The sequence below is a fragment of the Hippocampus comes genome, unplaced genomic scaffold (assembly GCF_001891065.2).
Source record: "Hippocampus comes isolate QL1 unplaced genomic scaffold, H_comes_QL1_v1.1 scaffold314, whole genome shotgun sequence".
NCBI classification, from domain to species: Eukaryota; Metazoa; Chordata; class Actinopteri; order Syngnathiformes; family Syngnathidae; genus Hippocampus; species Hippocampus comes.
In genome coordinates this window covers 780,330-800,845 of record NW_017805152.1, presented here as the reverse complement: position 1 = coordinate 800,845, position 20,516 = coordinate 780,330, and the positions used below count along the sequence as shown (strand labels likewise).

Sequence of the window (20,516 nt, the reverse complement as noted above, 5' to 3'; positions counted from 1 at the left end):
TTGGGGCTGCAGTCCTGCCCTCTCCGCAGGGGAGTCTTCGTCCACGGCTCTGATGTACTGGCCCGGCCGCGCCCGCTCACTGTGCAGGTTGAAGCCATATCCGTTGGCCTCTCGCCGGATCACGCACAGACGTGGTCGCAGCTCGGGGCTCACCTCCTGCAAGAGGACGGAGGAGAGAATGCGGATATTTAAATACGCCATGTGTGTCTAGACAAGACCTGATGAACTGTAATTTCTCCAACCGTGGGGGCCCGCCTGTGAAGAACGAGAGGTACAAAGATGAATGAGAGCTCAAGGGAATCGTTAAGCATGAATATGATTCCCAGGTCAAACATGCAGGAGGTGGCTGCATGCTGATGCGCTCAGCAATGCCTTTGCAAGAGTCCCCGATGAAAGAAAAGCGCACTTTGAGTCCTCCTGACACCAGCTGCTCCCCAGGAAGGAAGCGGTTCTTGAATGGAAGCGTGCGATTGGAGGGAAGTTTTGAGGAGGGGTAAGCAAAGGGCACTTGAGGAAGGGACCACTTCCGGCGCATTTCAGGAGCCGAAGGAGGACAATGGATTCTGGGCGTTGACCTCCAATCACCTTGTCTCGTCCAGTCCCCCTCCTCCGGGATGGCAGGACGCGTTATTGTCATCCAGGAAAAACCTCCTAAATGCCCGGACCTCCCTTCCGTTGCAAAGATGAAGCCGCTTCTTTATTTAGCCGAGAACACGTTCCTAGATTTTGAAGTCGAGCAATCAGAAAGAACATTGGATGAGTTATAAGCGCACGGCGGAGTGAAGTCAGGATAACCTTTTTGTCACTGTGACCGAGTGACTGCCCTCTGCCAGGGAAAAAAATGTCCAACGTCTAATTATATCAAAATGACTCATAACCCATCTAGAAAAGCTGGCAATAAGTGCCACGAGACGACTTTTCTTTGTGTGTCTATTAACTGCATGTCATACTGAGCTTGATTGAACAATCAAGCTTGCTGTAATTGTTACGTACTGGAAATGATAATCGTGCATTTTTTTTTCACCTTTATTGAACCAGGTCGGCCACTTGACAATAATTTCTCATTTACAATGACGACCTGACCAAGAGGCAGCATATGAGGCAGTTACATTAAAGTTAAAAAAAAAAAAAAAAAAAAGAACAAAACGGTCAAAATGACATCAGCTATGGCAGGGAAGTTGAGATAGACTGACGAAGACTTCCGCTGGGGTTTAAATCCTCCAGGTAGCGCCATGCAGGAGAGCATGGCGCAACCTGGACTTATTACGATATAGTCCAACACTGCGACTCTCATTCTCTTGAAGATAAAATGCGTCTTTGTGGTTGTTCTGACAGCACTTGGTTGTCAAGAGTAACGCTGAATGAGCACCTTTGCGCGCGTCGAGGGACAACCGGGCGCGCTGGACGTGTTTTCCGCTAATCAGGTACGCGCCCGATAAGCACGTTGGACTTTCGACGGGCGGGTCAATCATTACACGAAAGCGATTGTCTCTGATTTGTCATCCTTCACCTTAAGTGCCGAGCGGAGCCTGTTGACGCAATCCAAAGTACGCAGCACGGAGGAAAGTGATGAAGCTAATGTTCGGCTTGAATTGCCTGAGTCAACATGCTTGTCAGCCCTTGTCGCCTCAAGAACCGCCTCGACGACGTACAGTAAGACGGAGCACATCCCGTCAGCCGCAAAGTCAAGATGTTCAATTCGCCGCGAGCTAATCTGTTTGTTTTTATCTGCAACAAGGAGAGCGCGTCAAAGCCCTGAAGCGCCAGTTGCTTGCGATACTGTGTCATCAGGGCGAAACTGAGCTGTGGCCTTGCGGAACAACAAACGCCGTCATTATATTGAAAATTAACTTGCATGGCTAGCCTCAAAGTTAGAAGTTGGGGTTGCACCGCTATCACTTTTTTGAAAGCGAGCGTCAGGAAGTGAAAGCGCTTACATTTGAGTACTCGCCAGTATTGAGTACCGATATTTGATCAGGCCATTACATCTCGCAGTTTCCCAAAATACAAACATTTCTTGACCATGGAGTATGTTTTACTCATGTACAGCATTTTTGGGGAGCAAAGACTTGTCATTAGTGACATTTTAACATCCAACTGCACAGTCTTGCCACTCATTTCACTTAAAGGTCAAAGGTCAAAAATGCTCTTTTTCAATAACATGTTCTTTGTACCCACCCACCCCATCCGTCTTTATCCACCTAAGGAGGCGGCCATTATGTCACTTCCTGTCGACTGAAAATTGACATCACAGTGCCTAAAGGCTCAGCTAACGACCGCCACTGCTCACTTGTTTGCTTGGTGAAGTCATTTTCAGTGGACAGTAGGTGGCAGTAGACGGAAAAACAGCTCCCCAAGATGGATAAAAACAGGTGGAGGTGCATAAAACGTGCCCCGTATATCAAATGAGTGCTCTTCTTGGGAGGGTTAGTGTGAGAGAAACATTGGGACCGCAGCGAGTGTAATTTGCTGACCCCACAAAAAGCCACGAAGGTGACCGAGAGGGACATGTTGACGCGGGTGAGCCACTCATTACCCTTGGTGTTATCTTTATTGAGGCGCTCATTGCAGGTGCACGGCAACAATCTGATAAACACAACTTAAGAAGTCGTTCAGATGTGCACCGGATGCGTTCAAGTTACAAGCGCAAAATACGGAGGGAGGGTACCGCCCATATTCCAAAGGGATAACTCCTTCACGTACAGTCAACTGACATCGGGGGCTACCTTATCTCGGGCTGAAAGGCACGCAAAGTGATGTTCCCCCACTGCGTGTGCAGCGTTGACGTGCTTTCACAGGGCCAAGGAGCCTTTTTATGACAATTTGTTTCAGCGGGCCTGACGCTCGAAAGGAAGGAAGGCAGATGAAGACTCTGGTGGATTTCGTTTTAGTGCTTAGTGTGACTTGCGTTTCGGGAAGCATGGAACTGCCAATGTCGGCTAAACACTCTTGAAGTAAATTCTAACGTATCTAGAGGCACTTTGAACGTCTCGGCCCGTCAAAAATGTTTACTCCGCGTTGGCGGTTCCAACCCTGATATCTGAACTAAACGGGTCACGTGCACTATTCAACCGGCTAATCTCGATTGGACGAGGAAGCGATCGTTCACGCGATGCATTTTGTTGTACCAACAGAGCATCGACCGCCCTTCGAGTTCAACGCCATGTATTGAAGTTTTCTATCGTGCGGAAGAGCATTGTTTCGAGAGGAGCCGCCTCGCAGTGACAAAAACTTTCCCTCTAAGGAGGGAAGTGTTCGACAGGAACTGTTGACACATCTTCTCTCAATATGCTTCCCTCTGCTCTGACCAACTTCCTGACATCAAAGCAAAATCTAAATGCAAACCCTCTAAACGCAGAAAAAAAAGAAACACACGCGCACACGCCCCCTGACACCGGTAAGGTTTAGTTTAGGGATGAGAAAAAGGAAAAAAAAGAAAGAAAATGGCACATTGACAATGATATCCAGAATGTTTCATGTCTGGCACAACTTTTTCGAACAAAAGGTGTGACAAACATGGAACTCAGGAGAGGGAACCAAATCTGAAAACACAAACAAGGCGACCAAATGCGAGAGGAGCCACAATATGTCCTGACTGGGATCAGACAACATCTGGGAGGACACGTAATCCAATTAAGGCAGCAAGTGAGTGATTATTTTCCTAATCCACTTCTAATCCGTCACTCACTATCTCCCAGGGCATGTGTTCACCGTCCTCTGCTGCTTTGTTTGTCAGCAGGAGGCCAAAATTTACCAGCAGGATGACCATGAATCTTGCTGGGGGGAGGGGGGGGGGGAATAACAAGAACAACTTTTTCATTGTTTTTGTTCTGTGTAACCCCGCCTACTGCCCGGAGACGGCCGGGATGGGCTCCAGCACGCCCGCGACCCTCGTGAGGATAAACGGATTCGAAAATGGATTCCATGTACCGCAAAGTACTGGTAGACCATTATTGAACAACTTCTAAACGCGATACATGAATCTTACTTTGAACTTTTAAGTTGTCGTAGTCGTGTCCATTCAGAATTGACCACCAAGGGAATTTTCAATCGGAGTCAATCATTTGTAACAAGAGGTAATAGATTATTGACTGACTAATAGTTAACAACAGGAAATGTAATATGAAACCAATTTCCTGCCACGTAGGGAAGAAAAGTGTCAACTTCACTTTGTCTTCGACTGTACATTTATGCGGCAGTTAAAATGGTCACAATACTATTGATTATGTTCCCACAGAGTCCATAAACAACAATAAGAAACTAGAAACAGCATTCGATATGATACAGCGTCACGACAATCGCAACGGTTACCATGTTTTGAAATCTATCGTCCATCCATCAAAACATGGATCAAAACTGAACTTGATGCAGCCGATGTGATTGTGAAGGTGTACCTAATGAAGTGGCCAGTGAGCGCACAAGTGCGGCCTCCCTGGCAACGAAAGCAGAGCGTGGACTTTGAATGTCCGCTTCTGCAAGGCATTAAAAAAAAAAAAACGGAGAAGTTGTGTTGAATACCAATCATTCCGAAACAATACCAGGCCTCGTTTTATATTCCCCAAACACATGCGAGTCACAAGATTGCTTCTGAATCGGGCTTTTAAAGAGCTGCTTAGAAGCTGAAGTTTGCATTTTCATCGCGCGGAGGCCTTCATTCATTCACGGGGTTGGTTCTTGTGTTGGCAGAGTGCGCACGGAGATTTGAAAATGAATTTTTCTGTCAAAAACATGAGTCAAATGCTCATTTGGAATATGGCATCAAGGGAACGCACCCACACCTCAGAACCATCATGGCAACTCCCTTCTCTTCGTCATCCTCCATGAATTAACTTTCCAACTTATGAACAGATGGACAAAAAAACATATTTGGTGTTTTTTGATTATTCCAATTAACAAAATGTTTGCATGAAACCAATACTTGACCCCCCCCCCCCCCACCCCACACACACCGCCAACACACACAAAATCTGTTGTGTCTAAGTGGAGGTTGTTTTTTTTTTTTTTTAATTTTACAATATAAATTGGCCTCCTTCTGCGAACGCATCTGCGACAGCAAACTGCGGTGACGGTGAAGCTGTCACGCTCAGCTGGTCATTCTTTCAAGTCTCGATTTCGCTTATCCTCCTCTCGTTCGCGCCCCCTCATTGAGAGGGGGTGCCGCTCTTTCAAGTTTGGCTCCTTTGATCACGGATAAAGAATAACCGTACAGTGACACTTGGCCAGGCACCGTGGTTACGCCGCGACATGACCAATCAAGCAGGCTCATGGGCCTTATGTTGGTCACGTGTCGATTTGGCACAGATGACCAACGCACAAAAATCACTATTGTGAACATCTCGTCCCATTGCAGGTTTTGTGCACAAGAGTGCATGGAGCGCACCACTCTCCCGGCCAGGACGGGGGTGTTGTATTTCAAGCAGGACCATTGGACCAGATGGGAGGCAGGCAGAGGAGGGAAAACAAAGCAAGCTACTGTCCCCAACTTCCATTCCGTGATGGGACAAACTCCACAAAAGGCTACCAAAGCTACATTCTCGAGAGGGTTCCCGTTACAATCGACACGAGGGGGGGGGGGCTGAAAGTAGACAAACAATATCAGTCAACAAAGCAGAGATAAAGACTGTAATAAGATAAAAGAGGGGATATTGATTAACAGTCTGGACTATCTCGAAGATCCCCTTGCAGGTCCTGCCTTGTATCAAAGTCAGCAGCACGCGTCTTCTTTTTTTTTTTTAAAAACACATTTAGATGACCTGCCGCTGACTGACAACCGAGTCCTCTCAAACAGTGAATTTTATCTTCCAAGCCAGGCTTCTTGTCCCCCTGCAGAGCAAAATCCCCCATACAAAGTCCCTATCTGACCTTCAAGATCACAACCACAACTCAGATCAACCTGACAGCAGTTACTTCATTTCGATACGTGGCTACCGCCTGTGACGCCGAGTGCCCACTTCTCTAATATGAACGCCCCCATGGAATTTTTCATCGACGGACAGAAGACAGAAGACGAGACGGACGGCCCTTCGTATCATTTGATGCATACATTGAAAAATGGAAGGGGGTGGAGGAGCGCGGGTGGGGTGGGGGCAGGGGGGGGGTAACGGGACAATATTATCACTATTGCTTGGTGGGAATGGAGCGGGACAAGTAGGGGTGAGTCTATTTCAGGGTGAGCAGCAAGTCATTTCCCCCTCCACCCCCGGTGGGGCGCGGCCCTCCCGCTTATTGTCCGGCCGGGGTGGTGAACCTTGAGCAGAATGGAATGTGGCATTGTGGACTCTCGCTCCGGTAGCGACAAAATCACTGTCACCAGAAGCACACGTACACACCCACCCACACACACACACACACACACTTTTACACACACGGACACAAGGCCCAGGTTTCAGTCCCTGCTTGGGCCACAGTGGCCTTGGACTCATGACAGCACAGTGGGGCTGTTGTTTGGACGGGCGTCACTAAGACGTATTAGTGACACGGCGCATTATGATTTGCATACGTGACAAATGGAGCCAGCTGCTTGCCTTGAATGTTTCGCCAAAACATTTCTTTTGGTGAACAGCGCACTTGCACGATATGAGTCACGGGCATTATTTTTCATGACGGTCATTCTGCCATGCTGTGACAACTGAAAAGCCGTCTTCATATTAAACAGCGGCAATGAAAATTATTTTAACAGTGTTCGAGTAATATTGGATCCAATAAAGCGATGTACAGTATAATGAGTATTTTTCAAACCTCAGCCTACGGCAAAACAAACATGCAATTCACTTTAAAAACGATCCGACGAACATAAGCTCACCTCGAGGTCAAAGGTTATATTGTCATCGGTTCTCGGCCAAGTTCGACTGTTACTCAACGGCACTCAAGCATGATTGTTCTTTTATTCATAAGAATCCAGAATGAGTTTTCTCGGTTCTCTTGCACCAAAGTTCTTCATTCATTTAAAGGTTGCGCGTTGCCTGCTGGCAGCGAAAGCATCTCGTACCTACTTCACAGAGGGAACTCGCCTCTTACAGGCTTTGACTGTGAAATATTAAATACCGCGAGTGAATGTGACTTTGATCAGCTACGGCGTATTTGTGGCCTGATTGTTGACTTGGACGTCTGTGTGTGCCACTGTAGCAAAACTTTGCTTGATGGCATCGATTTGCTAAAAAGCCACAAAAAAAAAAATCACATTTGAATCCAGTTCTTCGTCTTGCGGTTGGACTATTTAACAGTTGATCATGGCGCTGGCTCCTGACGCTGCGTCATCAGTGAATGAGGAGACAGTGTAGAAAACTGAAAGCCCACTTAGCATTCACTTGAATGCTTTATTGGACAAATTCACTTGGCAAATGTTGAATTATTAACATCATATTTTGTTGTAGTGATGTCCACAATCCACATCATGGAATGTAAAAATCAATAACAGCAAAGATAGGGTATTACGTTTTTGTTTTTTTTGACAAATAAGTATCAATACAGTAACCATCTGAATCACTATTTAATCAAATTAGAAGGTGGGATCATATGGAGCATTTGCTCTGAAAGGCAACACTCAACAAAGCGACTCCTCAACGTTATCAGGCGCACGTGAAGTCACAAAAAGACACCAGCACACGCACAATGCGCGCAACCACATGAACACACTCCAGCCCTTTCAACACACTCACACACAACTCAACGTCATGCAATCGCAAAACGCGAACAATGCCCGCTTAAGTAACACGCAACCTAACAAACACGACGCTATCAGCTGGAATTTCTGTTTACTTTGAACCTTGACTAATATTTAACCTGCCCGTATCTGTATCTGTTCACCTTTTATTGTTTTATGTGTTTTGTGTCAGTGCAGTGGAGGCGCAAAATCAGCACACCATCAGCAAAACGCTCGTAGTCGCTGTGGGCTTCAACTGTTCAGTTCACCGCACTGTATTTGTGATACATGGTGTACATGTCTTCCTATTCATGCCATTTCATAACTTTTGATCGTCATATAAAAGACCGTGTACATTTAGTCGAGAATACCTGACTACAGAATGACAAAGTAGCACAACAAACCATTATACGTAAAGGAAGCGAAACTAGAAGAAAAATGTGGTTATGTTTCCGTCTACCTGTCAGTGTTCAAAATGACGGGGAAAAAAAACCCTACAATTTCTTGAAATGATAGCGTGAAGTTGGGCTTCATCGTGTCTTGGCGCAAAACTCTGCTTGGGTGCAACGGTTTTGCTGTGTGAAGAAGATGATGACATCATCGATGGGAAGTTGCGCTACAGTATATCCATGCAGACCTCCACATGCGGTCACTAATTAGCTGCCCTGAAGCAGCACACGATCTCTCTGATGAGGCCGCGTAGGAGGACAATCAAAAAGACGAGGTGGGGTCACCTCCCACCGATAACAATGACGGGAAACCAGCGCACTCCTTGAAGGGCAGAGATTCCCAGACAGTAGCGAGCTGACAGAAAGGCTCTACAAAAAAATCCAGCCTCAAATGAATTATAGTAGCTGTCGCTAATCTCCACTAAAGGGACAAATCAAAAATTTGGCCTCTGTTCTTCTCCAATCTTATCTGTCTCTTCCCCAAGGCATTTCTTCAGATGCTGAAAATGAGGAGTGAAAAAGATAACATTAGATAAGAAGCTCAGGGAGGGGGCGGGATGGAGATTCGGACACAAAGGTCGCACGGCTATTTAACCTGCCCGTATCTGTATCTGTTCACCTTTTATTGTTTTATGTGTTTTGTGTCAGTGCAGTGGAGGCGCAAAATCAGCACACCATCAGCAAAACGCTCGTAGTCGCTGTGGGCTTCAACTGTTCAGTTCACCGCACTGTATTTGTGATACATGGTGTACATGTCTTCCTATTCATGCCATTTCATAACTTTTGATCGTCATATAAAAGACCGTGTACATTTAGTCGAGAATACCTGACTACAGAATGACAAAGTAGCACAACAAACCATTATACGTAAAGGAAGCGAAACTAGAAGAAAAATGTGGTTATGTTTCCGTCTACCTGTCAGTGTTCAAAATGACGGGGAAAAAAAACCCTACAATTTCTTGAAATGATAGCGTGAAGTTGGGCTTCATCGTGTCTTGGCGCAAAACTCTGCTTGGGTGCAACGGTTTTGCTGTGTGAAGAAGATGATGACATCATCGATGGGAAGTTGCGCTACAGTATATCCATGCAGACCTCCACATGCGGTCACTAATTAGCTGCCCTGAAGCAGCACACGATCTCTCTGATGAGGCCGCGTAGGAGGACAATCAAAAAGACGAGGTGGGGTCACCTCCCACCGATAACAATGACGGGAAACCAGCGCACTCCTTGAAGGGCAGAGATTCCCAGACAGTAGCGAGCTGACAGAAAGGCTCTACAAAAAAATCCAGCCTCAAATGAATTATAGTAGCTGTCGCTAATCTCCACTAAAGGGACAAATCAAAAATTTGGCCTCTGTTCTTCTCCAATCTTATCTGTCTCTTCCCCAAGGCATTTCTTCAGATGCTGAAAATGAGGAGTGAAAAAGATAACATTAGATAAGAAGCTCAGGGAGGGGGCGGGATGGAGATTCGGACACAAAGGTCGCACGGCGCACTCGATATTTTTAAATATCAACTTTGTATTGCATCATGATGCCTCTCTGGATGCATTGCAGTTCAACACCACTAAAGACAACGGTCTCCGAGTCTCCAAACCGCCTAATCACAGCAATTATATAAATAAAACGTGTAGGTGCTTTCAGCTATTTGTAACATTAGTTTCTCCAAATACAAAGCTACAAAGACTCTGCACCTGCGCGCTGCTCGGTTATGTTGTCTGATTACACACTGCTTGTTCCCATGTTTACTTTTGACGCACCGGTCAGATGGCCGAATGGTATAATTCCCTTTGGCCCGGAACAAGCATTTGTTGGATTTTCACAACAAGTTTCTGCTGTATGACATTTGTAAGGAGCACGCGCGAGTCTCTACAAAGATACTTTGGGGCCAAACTCTCTGTAAAGCGTGCACAAGGAGAAATTCAACTCAACTCATAGACTTGAGTGTCTCCATGTTGCTTTCATCTCAGAGTGTTTTTCTACTACAGCTACGCAGGCCGGCATTTTCTCCCAACATCCTGTCCGACTTTCCTGTGGCCGAATCCTGCCGTCCAGCACACACACACACTGCTGGTTTAGCGGCCACACTGACAGCCAAGCACGCCTGCCAGGACAGATCCTTGAAGCAACACAAAAGAGGGTTCGAAGAGCAACGCCCTCTCCGGAAGCTCTTGGAGAATCCTACCAGGTTGCCACGGTTACGCAGATGCGTTCGCACCACGTGAGCAGTGTATTTCAATGTAAAGACGAAAGTACTATCATCGAGAGCGAGACTGCTAGCGAATGCCTGCGAAAATGAAAGTCACGACATGTAGCGTTGAACCGGCCCCCCAAATAATGAAAGAGGCGCTGTCGTCATCATTGAACAAAGCCCCAAAATACTTGTTTTGTTGCTCGTAGTGCTCTGCACTGGCAAGTGCAGACAAGTAGCAGAACAGTTTTGCTTTTCGCCATGACAAATGAAGACCCACTAACTCATCAAGTTCACCTCAACGTTTTCTTTCTGATTGTTCAATACATTTTGATTGATTGATTAATTCATTCATATTATACATTCGAACATATCAGTTCCAGCTGGGCAAAGCATGAACCAGATGCCATTTTTGTCAAATACTGCAATCAACAATGAACCAGAAAAGAACAAACAGGCCTGCAGTGTATGTAGTGTAAAAGTTGTTTGCTTCTGCTTCCCGACAACTAATTCTGTTCTCTTTTCGCGTGTGTAACTCAGATTACAATCACAGTGTCGAGAGAGAGGAGTCATTTATGTACGTTTCCTTTAAGAAGATTTATTGGGGCAAAAAAAAAAAAAACTGAGTTTTTTTTTTCTCATGTAATTAATGCCTAATTTTAAATATTTGTTGCTTTCTTCGAATTTGCTTTGCACGTCCAAATAGAATTTCACCGCAAGCTGTCACGTTTTGGTAGTTGGAGGACCCCAAAAAGCAGAGAGGTAGGGAGGAGCAGGGTGGATTGACCAAAATGTATTGAACAAAATATACACACAGGAGTACAATGGAAAAAACACGAAGTCAAAGTACTCAAAAAATGCCTGGAAATCACGAGGAACAAACAAAACTAAGACAGGAAACAAAACATGACAGGAGCACACATATGCTCATCTAATAATCACAGCTCACAATGAGCCAACAAAGACTGACAGAAACTCAGGGAACTAATTACAAGCTAAGTGACGAGACAACGAGAAACACCTGGACAAGACACAAAGGGTTGAGGGAGCTAATTGGTTACACCCAAGGGACAGTGATAACGACAACAGGTGGCGAAAAAAGGGCAATCAAGGGAATCAAAACCAAACGTAACCAGACCGAAACAAAACATAAGCACTTTTTTTTTTTTGGAATTAAAGAAAATCTGTAGGGAAGGTTCACCCTCGGCATGTCTTTTCTTTTTATTGAGGAAATTAAGCAATTTCCTCAATAAGTAGCTTTTTGTGTAATCATGCGAACTTACAAATGAAGAAACCTTGTTGGTGAATGTGATGACTACACTATAACTGAGATGTACTTTGAGCATTTTAAATGATTTCAATCAATAAATGACTATGCTTTGCTGATCGACTGTTACACCGCGAGCATCTAACTGTATGTTTTTACGCTGGCGAGTGACATTGAAGAGACAAAAGGAAAGGACACATTTTGCTGCTGGCTGTGGACATTTTGGCCCCTCATCCACATATCACCATTGATGCAAGCCAACGGGGGGGCGCAGACAGAGACAGACACAAACAGCCTAAGGGGTAAACATCCAGAACGCAGCGGAACACAGATGTCCCACAGCGGCTGGAGACGCTTCTCATGTAGTGCTTTTTAAAATGAACCCCAATGCTGTGTTCACGACCTCACACGCACATGCACACAAACAAGTGTGGGAAGAAGATAAAATAAGAGCAACCTCAGCAACAAGTGGCCACTGCGGAGGGAGAATGTGCCCATACAAACAAAGATTCAAAGTCTTTTAATCAAGTGTGATTTAAGGAGATTATGGAGACAATAAGGCTATCCTGCTCTTGTGGTTTGTTTTTCATTGCAAAACATTTGTCTTGGATGAGTACAAACATGAACCGAGTGGTGTCTCTTCGTACATCCGGCCATCAATTCTCTGTATGAGGCCAATCGTTATAGTCACGGGTAACCCGAGCAGCCCCAATTGGTTGCCGTCCATTGGCAGGACAAAGTGAAAAAAAGTGGCTTCTTTCGGGATGTGAATTGAAGACAGATGCAAGGCAAAAACTTCAATCTTCCAAAATATTAGAGAGGAGGAAGTTGATGAGCCCTAGTTCTGTTTCTGGGATCCATGTTGTTTGTCCTATCGCAGCACCCACAGCAAATGTCCAGCCAGCTTGCCCACGGCCAAGAGCATGTGGGTGCAGCTCCCTACGTTAGTGTCACAGAGGAGTTATTCTTCACGTCGCTCTCAGCGTTTAATCTCATTTGCAGGATTCACTCCAAAACGTCACCTGAGACTTTTCCACCTCGACTTTGCCAGCTTCTGTGTTTATTGTACACACACACACACACCTGCCACAACACATGCACTATAAGACAAATAACGAATTTGGACACTATAAACTGTTGTATGTAATCAGCATTTTCTTCAGTTGTTTCTTCTTAGTATTAACACGATGTAATTATAGGGCGTTAACACAACAAGGAAACTATTTTATGTGCAGGAACGTTTTTCCCATCGTTGTTAAACAGCTATTGGATACAATTAACAGTAAAAATACAATCTTAATTTTGAATTTGAGATCATATCAGTGTGTTTATTTATGCTAAAGTACTTTTTTTTAAAATACACAGTTGTGTATTTCTATTGAAGTACAGAGTGCGACTACTTTTGCCACCTCTGCGTGTCCATGACAGACACTTGCACTCTGTCAACGTAGCGTAAAGTCAGAATCTTTTCTTTTCCATCTGTACCTGCTGATGCGACTCACCTTGTCTGAATTGACGCTCAGCTTCCTCTCGACGTCGCCGTGAATCTCTCCGTTCCTGTCCGGTTCGGGTGTGCTCCCCCTGGACCGTCCGCTTCGCCCCTCCTCCGCTTCGTCGCCGCCGGCTCGCCGCTCCTCTCCGTTTTCCGAGCCCTTGTCCTCGTCCTGCTCGTCTCGGTGCTTCTCAGCTTCCTCTTCATCCTCGAAAGGCAGCGGGACCCCGTCTTCGACGTACTCCTTCAGACACTTGATGTTGTGCTTCTTCAGCAGCTGCTCCGTGTCCGGGTCGACCACGACGAGCTCCAGCCGCCCCGAAGTGGCTCTTATCCGGCCCACGACTTGCTGGTGGCTCTCGTTCTCCACGTCGTCCCCGTTGACAAACACCAGGCGGTCTCCGGCGCGGAGCCCCGACGATTCCGCCGGGCTATCTGGCTCCACGAGCCGTATGAACTGGCCGGTCTTGCCCTTCTCCCCGTGCAGGTGGAAGCCGTAGCCGTTGTCGCCTTTATCCAGCGTGCAGAGCCGGGGCCGCAGGTACTGGCTTTTACTCGGCATGGTCGTCTGCTTCTCTCACCCGCGACTCAACCTGTTGCTCGATACCCGGTGGAAAAGACTCGAAGAGCGACCTGGAGGGATGCTTGCCTGCTTCTCCTTTCCGAGCGGAGAGCGTCAAACGAAGAAGTGAGAGCGCTTCGAACAAATAGCCGAGCGCACTTTTCTTCCCTCCACTTTCACCGAGTAACGGGTTCAAAGTCTGACTGGGGCTGTTGGTCCTCTGCGTGACCCGCTTGCGGCGTGGAGCGAAGGTCCCGGTCCAAAAACTCCGTCAGCAGACTCTGCACGGCCCAAGTAGAAAGTCCAGTCAGGAAGAGGGAGGTGCGTTCACGGACCAGCCCAGCTGGCCTCTTCATGCAAAGCAGTCGCGAAGCTATAGGAAACTGGTCAACGGTTGTTTCATTCGGTACACTTGCACCACGGAAGCGGATACAAGACAAAAACTAACGCTGCGAATAATGTTCACTTTTGCTTGGTGTAGTATTGATCTCGTATCATATACTGCCGTGAGGTAACCAAAATTAAAAATATTACAGAAACATGTCGCAGTGGGATGGACTGCATTCTACACTACAACATAGTAACATTAGGCTGTAGGCTCCAACTTTCTATCGTGTCCCAAAAATATTTTAGCGCATGGTTTTTACAGTGGATTAGATTGTAATCCTGCTTTGTTTTTGTTTTTTTACTTTATGATTGTCACCACTAACTGAACAGATAGATACCATAATAATTTTTCCACGTTCACAAACTAGAGAAACACGGTCATTTATCATTTAATAGTTTTAAAAACTGGATTGTGTGCCCGCAGGCCTCACTGCATCATACATTTGGACAGAAACTCCCCCAAAATATTTTCCATGGAGAGAGCTGATAAGGGGGGCACAAACAAGCACACCAACCTCCACCGTTGGAAATGTCAACCTGCTGGAGAATCAGCACAGATAAGTACGCGTGCTTAAAGCAGTGCAGCTCGTGGTTCAGCTGATTAGAGGTAAAGGATTGTGAAAGTCCACGCAAGCTGATGCACACTGACTCATACGGTAGATGTGAGAGGAGGAGGAGGAGGAGGTAGAGGAGGAGGTGCGAAGGCTGCTACAGTGAATCACAGATGTGCGCCATGTTTACAAACTCAACCGCATCCTTCACTTCATACAATCCGGGTATAGAACCTCGGTCACCATCGCAATCGAGATATCACGCATCGTGCTAAGATACAGAAAGAATGCAGAATCATCACTGTGGCCTGCAAATACTGAACATTTATACACGTTGAGGTTGCACAAAATAAACAGGCTCGCTGCTGCCACGCTGTGGCTTTTTGACCTCTGCACAACCTGACTCCCACAGCTTTCGCTCAAAATACCTTAATCATGACACACACACACTTGTAGAAACCAGCACCACATACATTACAAAATATACTTTATATATATATAGAATATGATAACAAAGCACTTTTTTTTTCTCCATGGCACTTTGTGATCACCATGACACCTCCAAGAAGGAACACATGTGACAAGCAAACATTGAAAATGAACATTGTACAAATCAAGACAATACAGTGCATGAAACAATTACGGCTTCTGTACAGTCTCCACAACAACATTGATTGTTAAAAAGTGACACGGTTACGTTTCAGAGTGTTTGTGAAATAAGGATGTACAGTAAACGTTTTGGGGACTCTCGAAGCAGGGCAGGAAATAATCTCCGGTGCAACGATGAAAAGATCCTGCAGCAAATCATTGAATAAAATTCAGGTATGAGCCTCAAGGTATCGTGTGTACACACACACACACCGGGCAGGAGCCCTGCAACCATTGATTTTATTGTAACAACATTACGCATGTGGAGATGTAGCTACAGCTCGACTCGGACGCCGTCTGCACACTAGGCGAAGATTAAGACTAAGGCCAAAAAAGGGATTGAGTTCACAGCCTCTGAAATGTGACATGAAGACAAAGTCATTCTATTCCCTAATCAACAGTCATATTGATTGTTCGTATAAAACTTGACCAAGCTCTACGTTATCCCTGCAGACGGATCTAGCGTTTTCCTTTTGTCAAATCTGGCTTTTTCGTTTGATCACAACTGTCACCACAAAGAGCACAACACGTTTCTACAGAGTGATATTCACATTTTTGATAAGGGATGGCAATCGGATTCACTGTCATTCAGTAGAGTGGAGAAGAGGAGGACGCTCACTTCTTAGGATTAGTGCCGGGATTGGCTTTACTTATCCACCCCCCCCTCCCACCCTCTGTCTTGATCCCCGTCTGTGTTTGTGTGTGTGTGTGTATGTGTGTCTCCCAGCCCAGTGTCGGCTTTAGCTACACAAGGCTGCAGCAACCGGTCTTGTGCTTCTGAGATTCGATGTAGTCGAGGAGCTGGAACTTGGGCTCGTTTGGCTGTTGTGTGGTTCTGTGCTTCAGCTCCCTGGAAGAACGAAAAGGAAAAGAGAGAGAACGAGAGGAAGTCAGATAGCGAGGGGGCGGATGAGCGGTAGGATGGAGCAAATCGAGTATATAAGGGATGGGTTGAGAAATGAAAACAGAAAACGCACGCGAGAGCGGGCTCCAACAAGAGATCTGTTCTTTGTTTCGCGAAACCTCATTTCGAAGCAAAATGTCCACTCATCCGCCAGAACGTTGTTATCCTTGCGCAATCTAATGACGGAGGGTCAAACTTAATCACAGCCGAGTTATGGTTGCCCTCCAAGGACAATTGTAATTGTGAACCCGCGTACTGTTAATCTGTATATGCTCTTCCTCATATTGCGACATGACAATAACAGCCCCTTGCAATCGTTTTATTTGTTTTTATAGACAGCATCCTTGTTTCTGAGTGCATGGGATCTGGAAAATGTTCACCATCACAACCACTGACAAAGCGTTTTTCCTTCTAGATGAGCTTTTGACGTTTCTTGGCATTTAAATTCAGCCTCAATAGATGAAAGTATCGGTACTGTACGGACAAGTACTGTAAATATTTTGAGGTTTCGGGCATTCTCTTCATCGTCATGAATTGATACAGTATATGCATGTGAGGTGAAGGTCCACACATTCCTCACGATAGTTTCTATTACTGAATGTGTGTGTCCCTTTTTAAAAGGCGGATCAATTCAGCTGAGTGATGTGGATGTATGAAAACAAAAATAAATGGATGGTTGTGAATTTCGTGGCGTACAGCCGACGCCGGTGGCAGGTGTGCTCAAACCGCCGGTTATGGATTACAACTAATTAGCTGTGGTCGGCTACATTCAATAAGCCAACAATGGATGCTTTACCTGAGACATGCAGTTGAGAAACTGTATTGTATAGAAAAAACAAAGGCGGGTGCAGTGGGGGAAGCAATAATATGAACGCGCATAAGCAATCAGCGATGTACTGAGGGATGTCTGCATACACGTGAAACTGACCTGTGACATGCAGCTGAGAGCAAGCTTCCTGACACTGACACTTTTTTTTTTTGAGAACTGTACCAACTGTTTGGGTGTTGAAGTTGGTCTTGGATATTCGTGCCAAAACACCGTGAAGCAGCTTTAACACTTACTTTGCGATCGCTAGAAAGGCCAGCTCCACATTGATGCCGGTCTTTGCGCTGGTCTCCATAAATGGCACTCCATATTCCTTCAACGAAAACAAAAAATGCGCTTTTGAGACTATTCACCGTAATGTGCTGTGTGTCTGTGGGAATCTTCGGCCATTCCTCCACAAGGGCAACCTTACCTTAGCCAACTTCTCGCCATCCTCCGTCTTGACCACCCGCTCTGCGGCCATGTCTGACTGTTAGGCGGCAGGATAAAAACAAGATATTGGGCCAAGGTTGGAGGTTAGAGGTCATAGAGTCACTGAGCTCTTTGTTACAGAGCAGGTAGGGCCCACAATGTCGGCCCAGGCGCGCGGCTCATCCTCTTATGCGGCAGCCCTGCTTGTATGTCTGCCCGCTAAGAGGATGTTCCCGAACCAAAGCTCCCGCTGAACGAAGGAGTGTTCCAAACTTCACTTCCAGTGGAGGACAGACGCCGCCATCCCAGCTGCTCTCTCAACACAAATAAGCCTCATTGACATGACATGCCCCCCCCCCCTCCACTCCCCCGAGCAGAAAGTCCACTCTCAACCACTAGAGGGCGCCTTTTTAACAGATTCGTTCACGACTGTTGCTGGCAGCAAGGAGACTCGTCATCATCAGACGCATTGTGGAGAAAATGGTTTCCAGCAAGGGATTCTGAATTCATGATAGTGCTGTTTCGAATATGTCACGGGCTGCTTTTGTGTTTTCACGCATCAAAGAAGACTGAGCTTCATGTGTTCAAATGTGAGCATTTTTCCGAACATGCATATGAGGAGTAAGTGATGGCACAGTTATCCTCCCGTTCCTTTTGTGTAACACAAAAAGTAAAGAAAGGTTTGCTCACCTTGTTGCCGAGCAACATGATGACCACATCCTTCTGGGCATAGTCATGTACTTCATTTAACCAAGCCTTTCAAAAGTGGAAGAAGACAGCAGTGATGTGTGACACATTTACAAACAAATATCTCAAGACTCCATCGTGCTCGTTTCCCCGGGGGCACGCCCATCAATCAATCGCTGTGAGAACGAGCCACCGAGGAACACTTTGACTGCTTTTCATGATCTAAACCGGCCTGTTTTGATAACATTGTGCCGCTTCCGGTGGAGGAAGAGGGAATGGAAGCCCTCATTGTGGTTTGTAAAGGGGCTTTTCGAAACAGGAAGTTTACAATACAAAGGGAGCGCATAGCCTAAAAAAATAAAAATAAATCTTACCCTGATATTGTCAAATGATGGCTTATTGGTGATATCATAAAGCAGAAGTAGTGCTGTAAAAAAGAGGAAAAGACACACAATCTCTTTGAAAAGGAGTGCATGTCTTACTTTGTAGAAAGGTCGCTCCCACACACACAAACAGTATGAGGAAGTAGACTAAACAAGTAAAGGTTACCTTGGGCATCTCTATAGTAGGCGTGTGTCACGCTTCGGAATCTTTCCTGGCCGGCTGTATCCCAGATCTGAAACAAGCCACATAATTACACAGTGACGCAAACAGAAATGCTGCCCTACTGAACAAGCCAAACTGCAAACGACCGACGGAGGAATGTACCAGGATGGCTCATAGACTGTCTGTTGCCCAAATCCAGTAAAAGCCAACTTGCTGACATCAGTCTGCTGAATGGCACTTATCCTTTTTTTGCGATCACGGCCGATGAATTCCAAATCACTTCACACAAAGTCTGCGCTAAGATACGAATATTTTCATGGTCACGGTTATATTGAGAACGCGTCCTGCCATCAGATCTAAAGACAAACACGTGGCGTCGACCGTCGACTGTCGCCAATTGCGCTTTTCAAATCAAATGTGGTTTTGCATCCTTCTGCCACACAAAATGATTTCAACTCTCCGTGGGCGTTGAATTCCGCATTAACGGCAGCGTATGATGCAAGATGTGCAGGAACCATGGGAGAGACAAGAGGTGAAGCCTCCAGCTACCGCAGAAGTATCTAATTCTGTCACCTCCTACTGCTGTTCAACAAACAGGTTATGAGGATAGACGACCGGGTGCCTTTGTGCGAAGAAACCCGGTTGTAGTCCCTTCAATTTGTAAACACTCGCAGATGAGTCCGCCATCATCCGTCGGGACTGCTCGGGTGATACACGTGTGCTGCAAAATATGGGAGAGGGAAGGCGCACTCGCTCACCTGGAGTTTGACTTTCAGGTTGTCGACGTCGACCACTTTATTCTAAGGGGCACAAGCAAGAAGAGCCGTGAGACATGCAAGACATGCTTTGGAGTTGGTATGAGGAAATGAATGATGTACAATTTGAGGGGACTAAAAATGCACAAAGGTGCAGCATGTGGCTAAAGAAAAGAGACTACTACAAGTGGCTTGTAAATGCTGCCAGGGAAAGTTAATTGCGAAAAAAAAAAAATTTGCACACAACAGCGTCAGTGAGAGGACAATGGGCTAAATATCAACTGACTCCTACTGTTCATTTCCTGCTAACTCACAAGGCGGAAATATGATTTCCTGGACAAAGTTTGGTCGAAAGCAGTTGCGAGCCACTCCAGCCAAAAGCCAAATAAAATACTGAATATTGCAAGAGAAAACATTCAAATCTTGACAGCAGTTTTAACGATATGTTAAAAAAAAGAAGTAAAAAAAAATATATAAACCATTATGACTGTTTTTTTAGTATAAACCTGTTCCATAGGAATCCTACTGTCACCTACATAAAATATTTAGTTGCCTTCTTAACTGCCATTTCAACTGTTCTTTGTATAACACTAAACATATGATTGCTGTAGGCGGGTCGTCATCATTGGTACACTTTTGCGGGAGAATCACACACAACAAAAAAAAAAGTGCTCATTTTACTTTGTTTAGCGACAGCATGGTGGTATTTTATTCGCTTCAATGCACTTTGGCGGTCGTATTTAGTGACACAAAAAGGGAGACCTAAATTTCACAGCGCCATAGCACTCTTTGGACCACTAGATAGAAAAATGAACGCGCACTCACTTGAAATAAAACAAAATAGCGTCCTGAAAGCCTTCTCAGGCCCTGTGGCCATGTGCAGTCAGGACATTGTGTTTTGCTAACCTTTCCACAACAATAACCTTCCCACCAGAAAGCAATTCACAGATAAGGGAAGTGTGAATATGAATACGCATCCAAAATATGTGTGTGTAAAAACACAGTTGCGTAGGATTGGGGGCGGGGGGGGGGGGCTGCTCAAGATATGTTCAGATCTCACAGAGGCAGCAACCCGGTGACTACTGTGCTATGGAAGAATGGCCATGGTTCAACCCTGCATTAGTTGCCATGGCTTTCTATCCCCCCCGCCCCCCCAATTATGATGTGAGAGGAGCCTGCCAGCTGAGTACACGCTACAAA

The 20,516-nt window shown here is 45.7% G+C and overlaps 2 protein-coding genes and 3 long non-coding RNA genes across 5 annotated transcripts in view; 3 read left to right on the top strand and 2 right to left on the bottom strand.

Annotated features, from left to right (window-relative positions):
* Window positions 1-14,124, bottom strand: part of nherf1b (NHERF family PDZ scaffold protein 1b) — a 22,425-nt gene extending 8,301 nt beyond the window's left edge. The window contains exons 1-2 of the mRNA XM_019868302.1: window positions 13,050-14,124; window positions 15-156 (exon numbers count right to left, since the gene is read on the bottom strand). Coding sequence (XP_019723861.1) covers window positions 15-156; window positions 13,050-13,601 — 694 coding nt within the window. The 5' untranslated portion in view covers window positions 13,602-14,124. The remainder of the gene's footprint in view (window positions 1-14; window positions 157-13,049) is intronic.
* Window positions 4,980-7,176, top strand: LOC109514880 (uncharacterized). The gene is made up of 2 exons (XR_002168071.1): window positions 4,980-5,920; window positions 6,000-7,176. It is a non-coding gene; the product is annotated as an uncharacterized LOC109514880 (long non-coding RNA).
* Window positions 7,454-8,519, top strand: LOC109514881 (uncharacterized). The gene is made up of 2 exons (XR_002168072.1): window positions 7,454-7,900; window positions 7,989-8,519. It is a non-coding gene; the product is annotated as an uncharacterized LOC109514881 (long non-coding RNA).
* On the top strand, window positions 8,694-9,423 carry LOC109514882 (uncharacterized). The gene is made up of 2 exons (XR_002168073.1): window positions 8,694-8,804; window positions 8,893-9,423. It is a non-coding gene; the product is annotated as an uncharacterized LOC109514882 (long non-coding RNA).
* An 885-nt stretch (window positions 14,125-15,009) lies between the features above and the next one.
* LOC109514879 (ras-related protein Rab-37) overlaps window positions 15,010-20,516 on the bottom strand; it is an 11,927-nt gene continuing 6,420 nt past the window's right edge. Inside the window, exons 3-9 of the mRNA XM_019868303.1 lie at window positions 19,320-19,361; window positions 18,565-18,631; window positions 18,390-18,442; window positions 18,019-18,084; window positions 17,330-17,386; window positions 17,154-17,230; window positions 15,010-16,037 (exon numbers count right to left, since the gene is read on the bottom strand). Of these exons, the coding sequence (XP_019723862.1) occupies window positions 15,932-16,037; window positions 17,154-17,230; window positions 17,330-17,386; window positions 18,019-18,084; window positions 18,390-18,442; window positions 18,565-18,631; window positions 19,320-19,361 (468 nt within the window). The 3' untranslated portion in view covers window positions 15,010-15,931. The remainder of the gene's footprint in view (window positions 16,038-17,153; window positions 17,231-17,329; window positions 17,387-18,018; window positions 18,085-18,389; window positions 18,443-18,564; window positions 18,632-19,319; window positions 19,362-20,516) is intronic.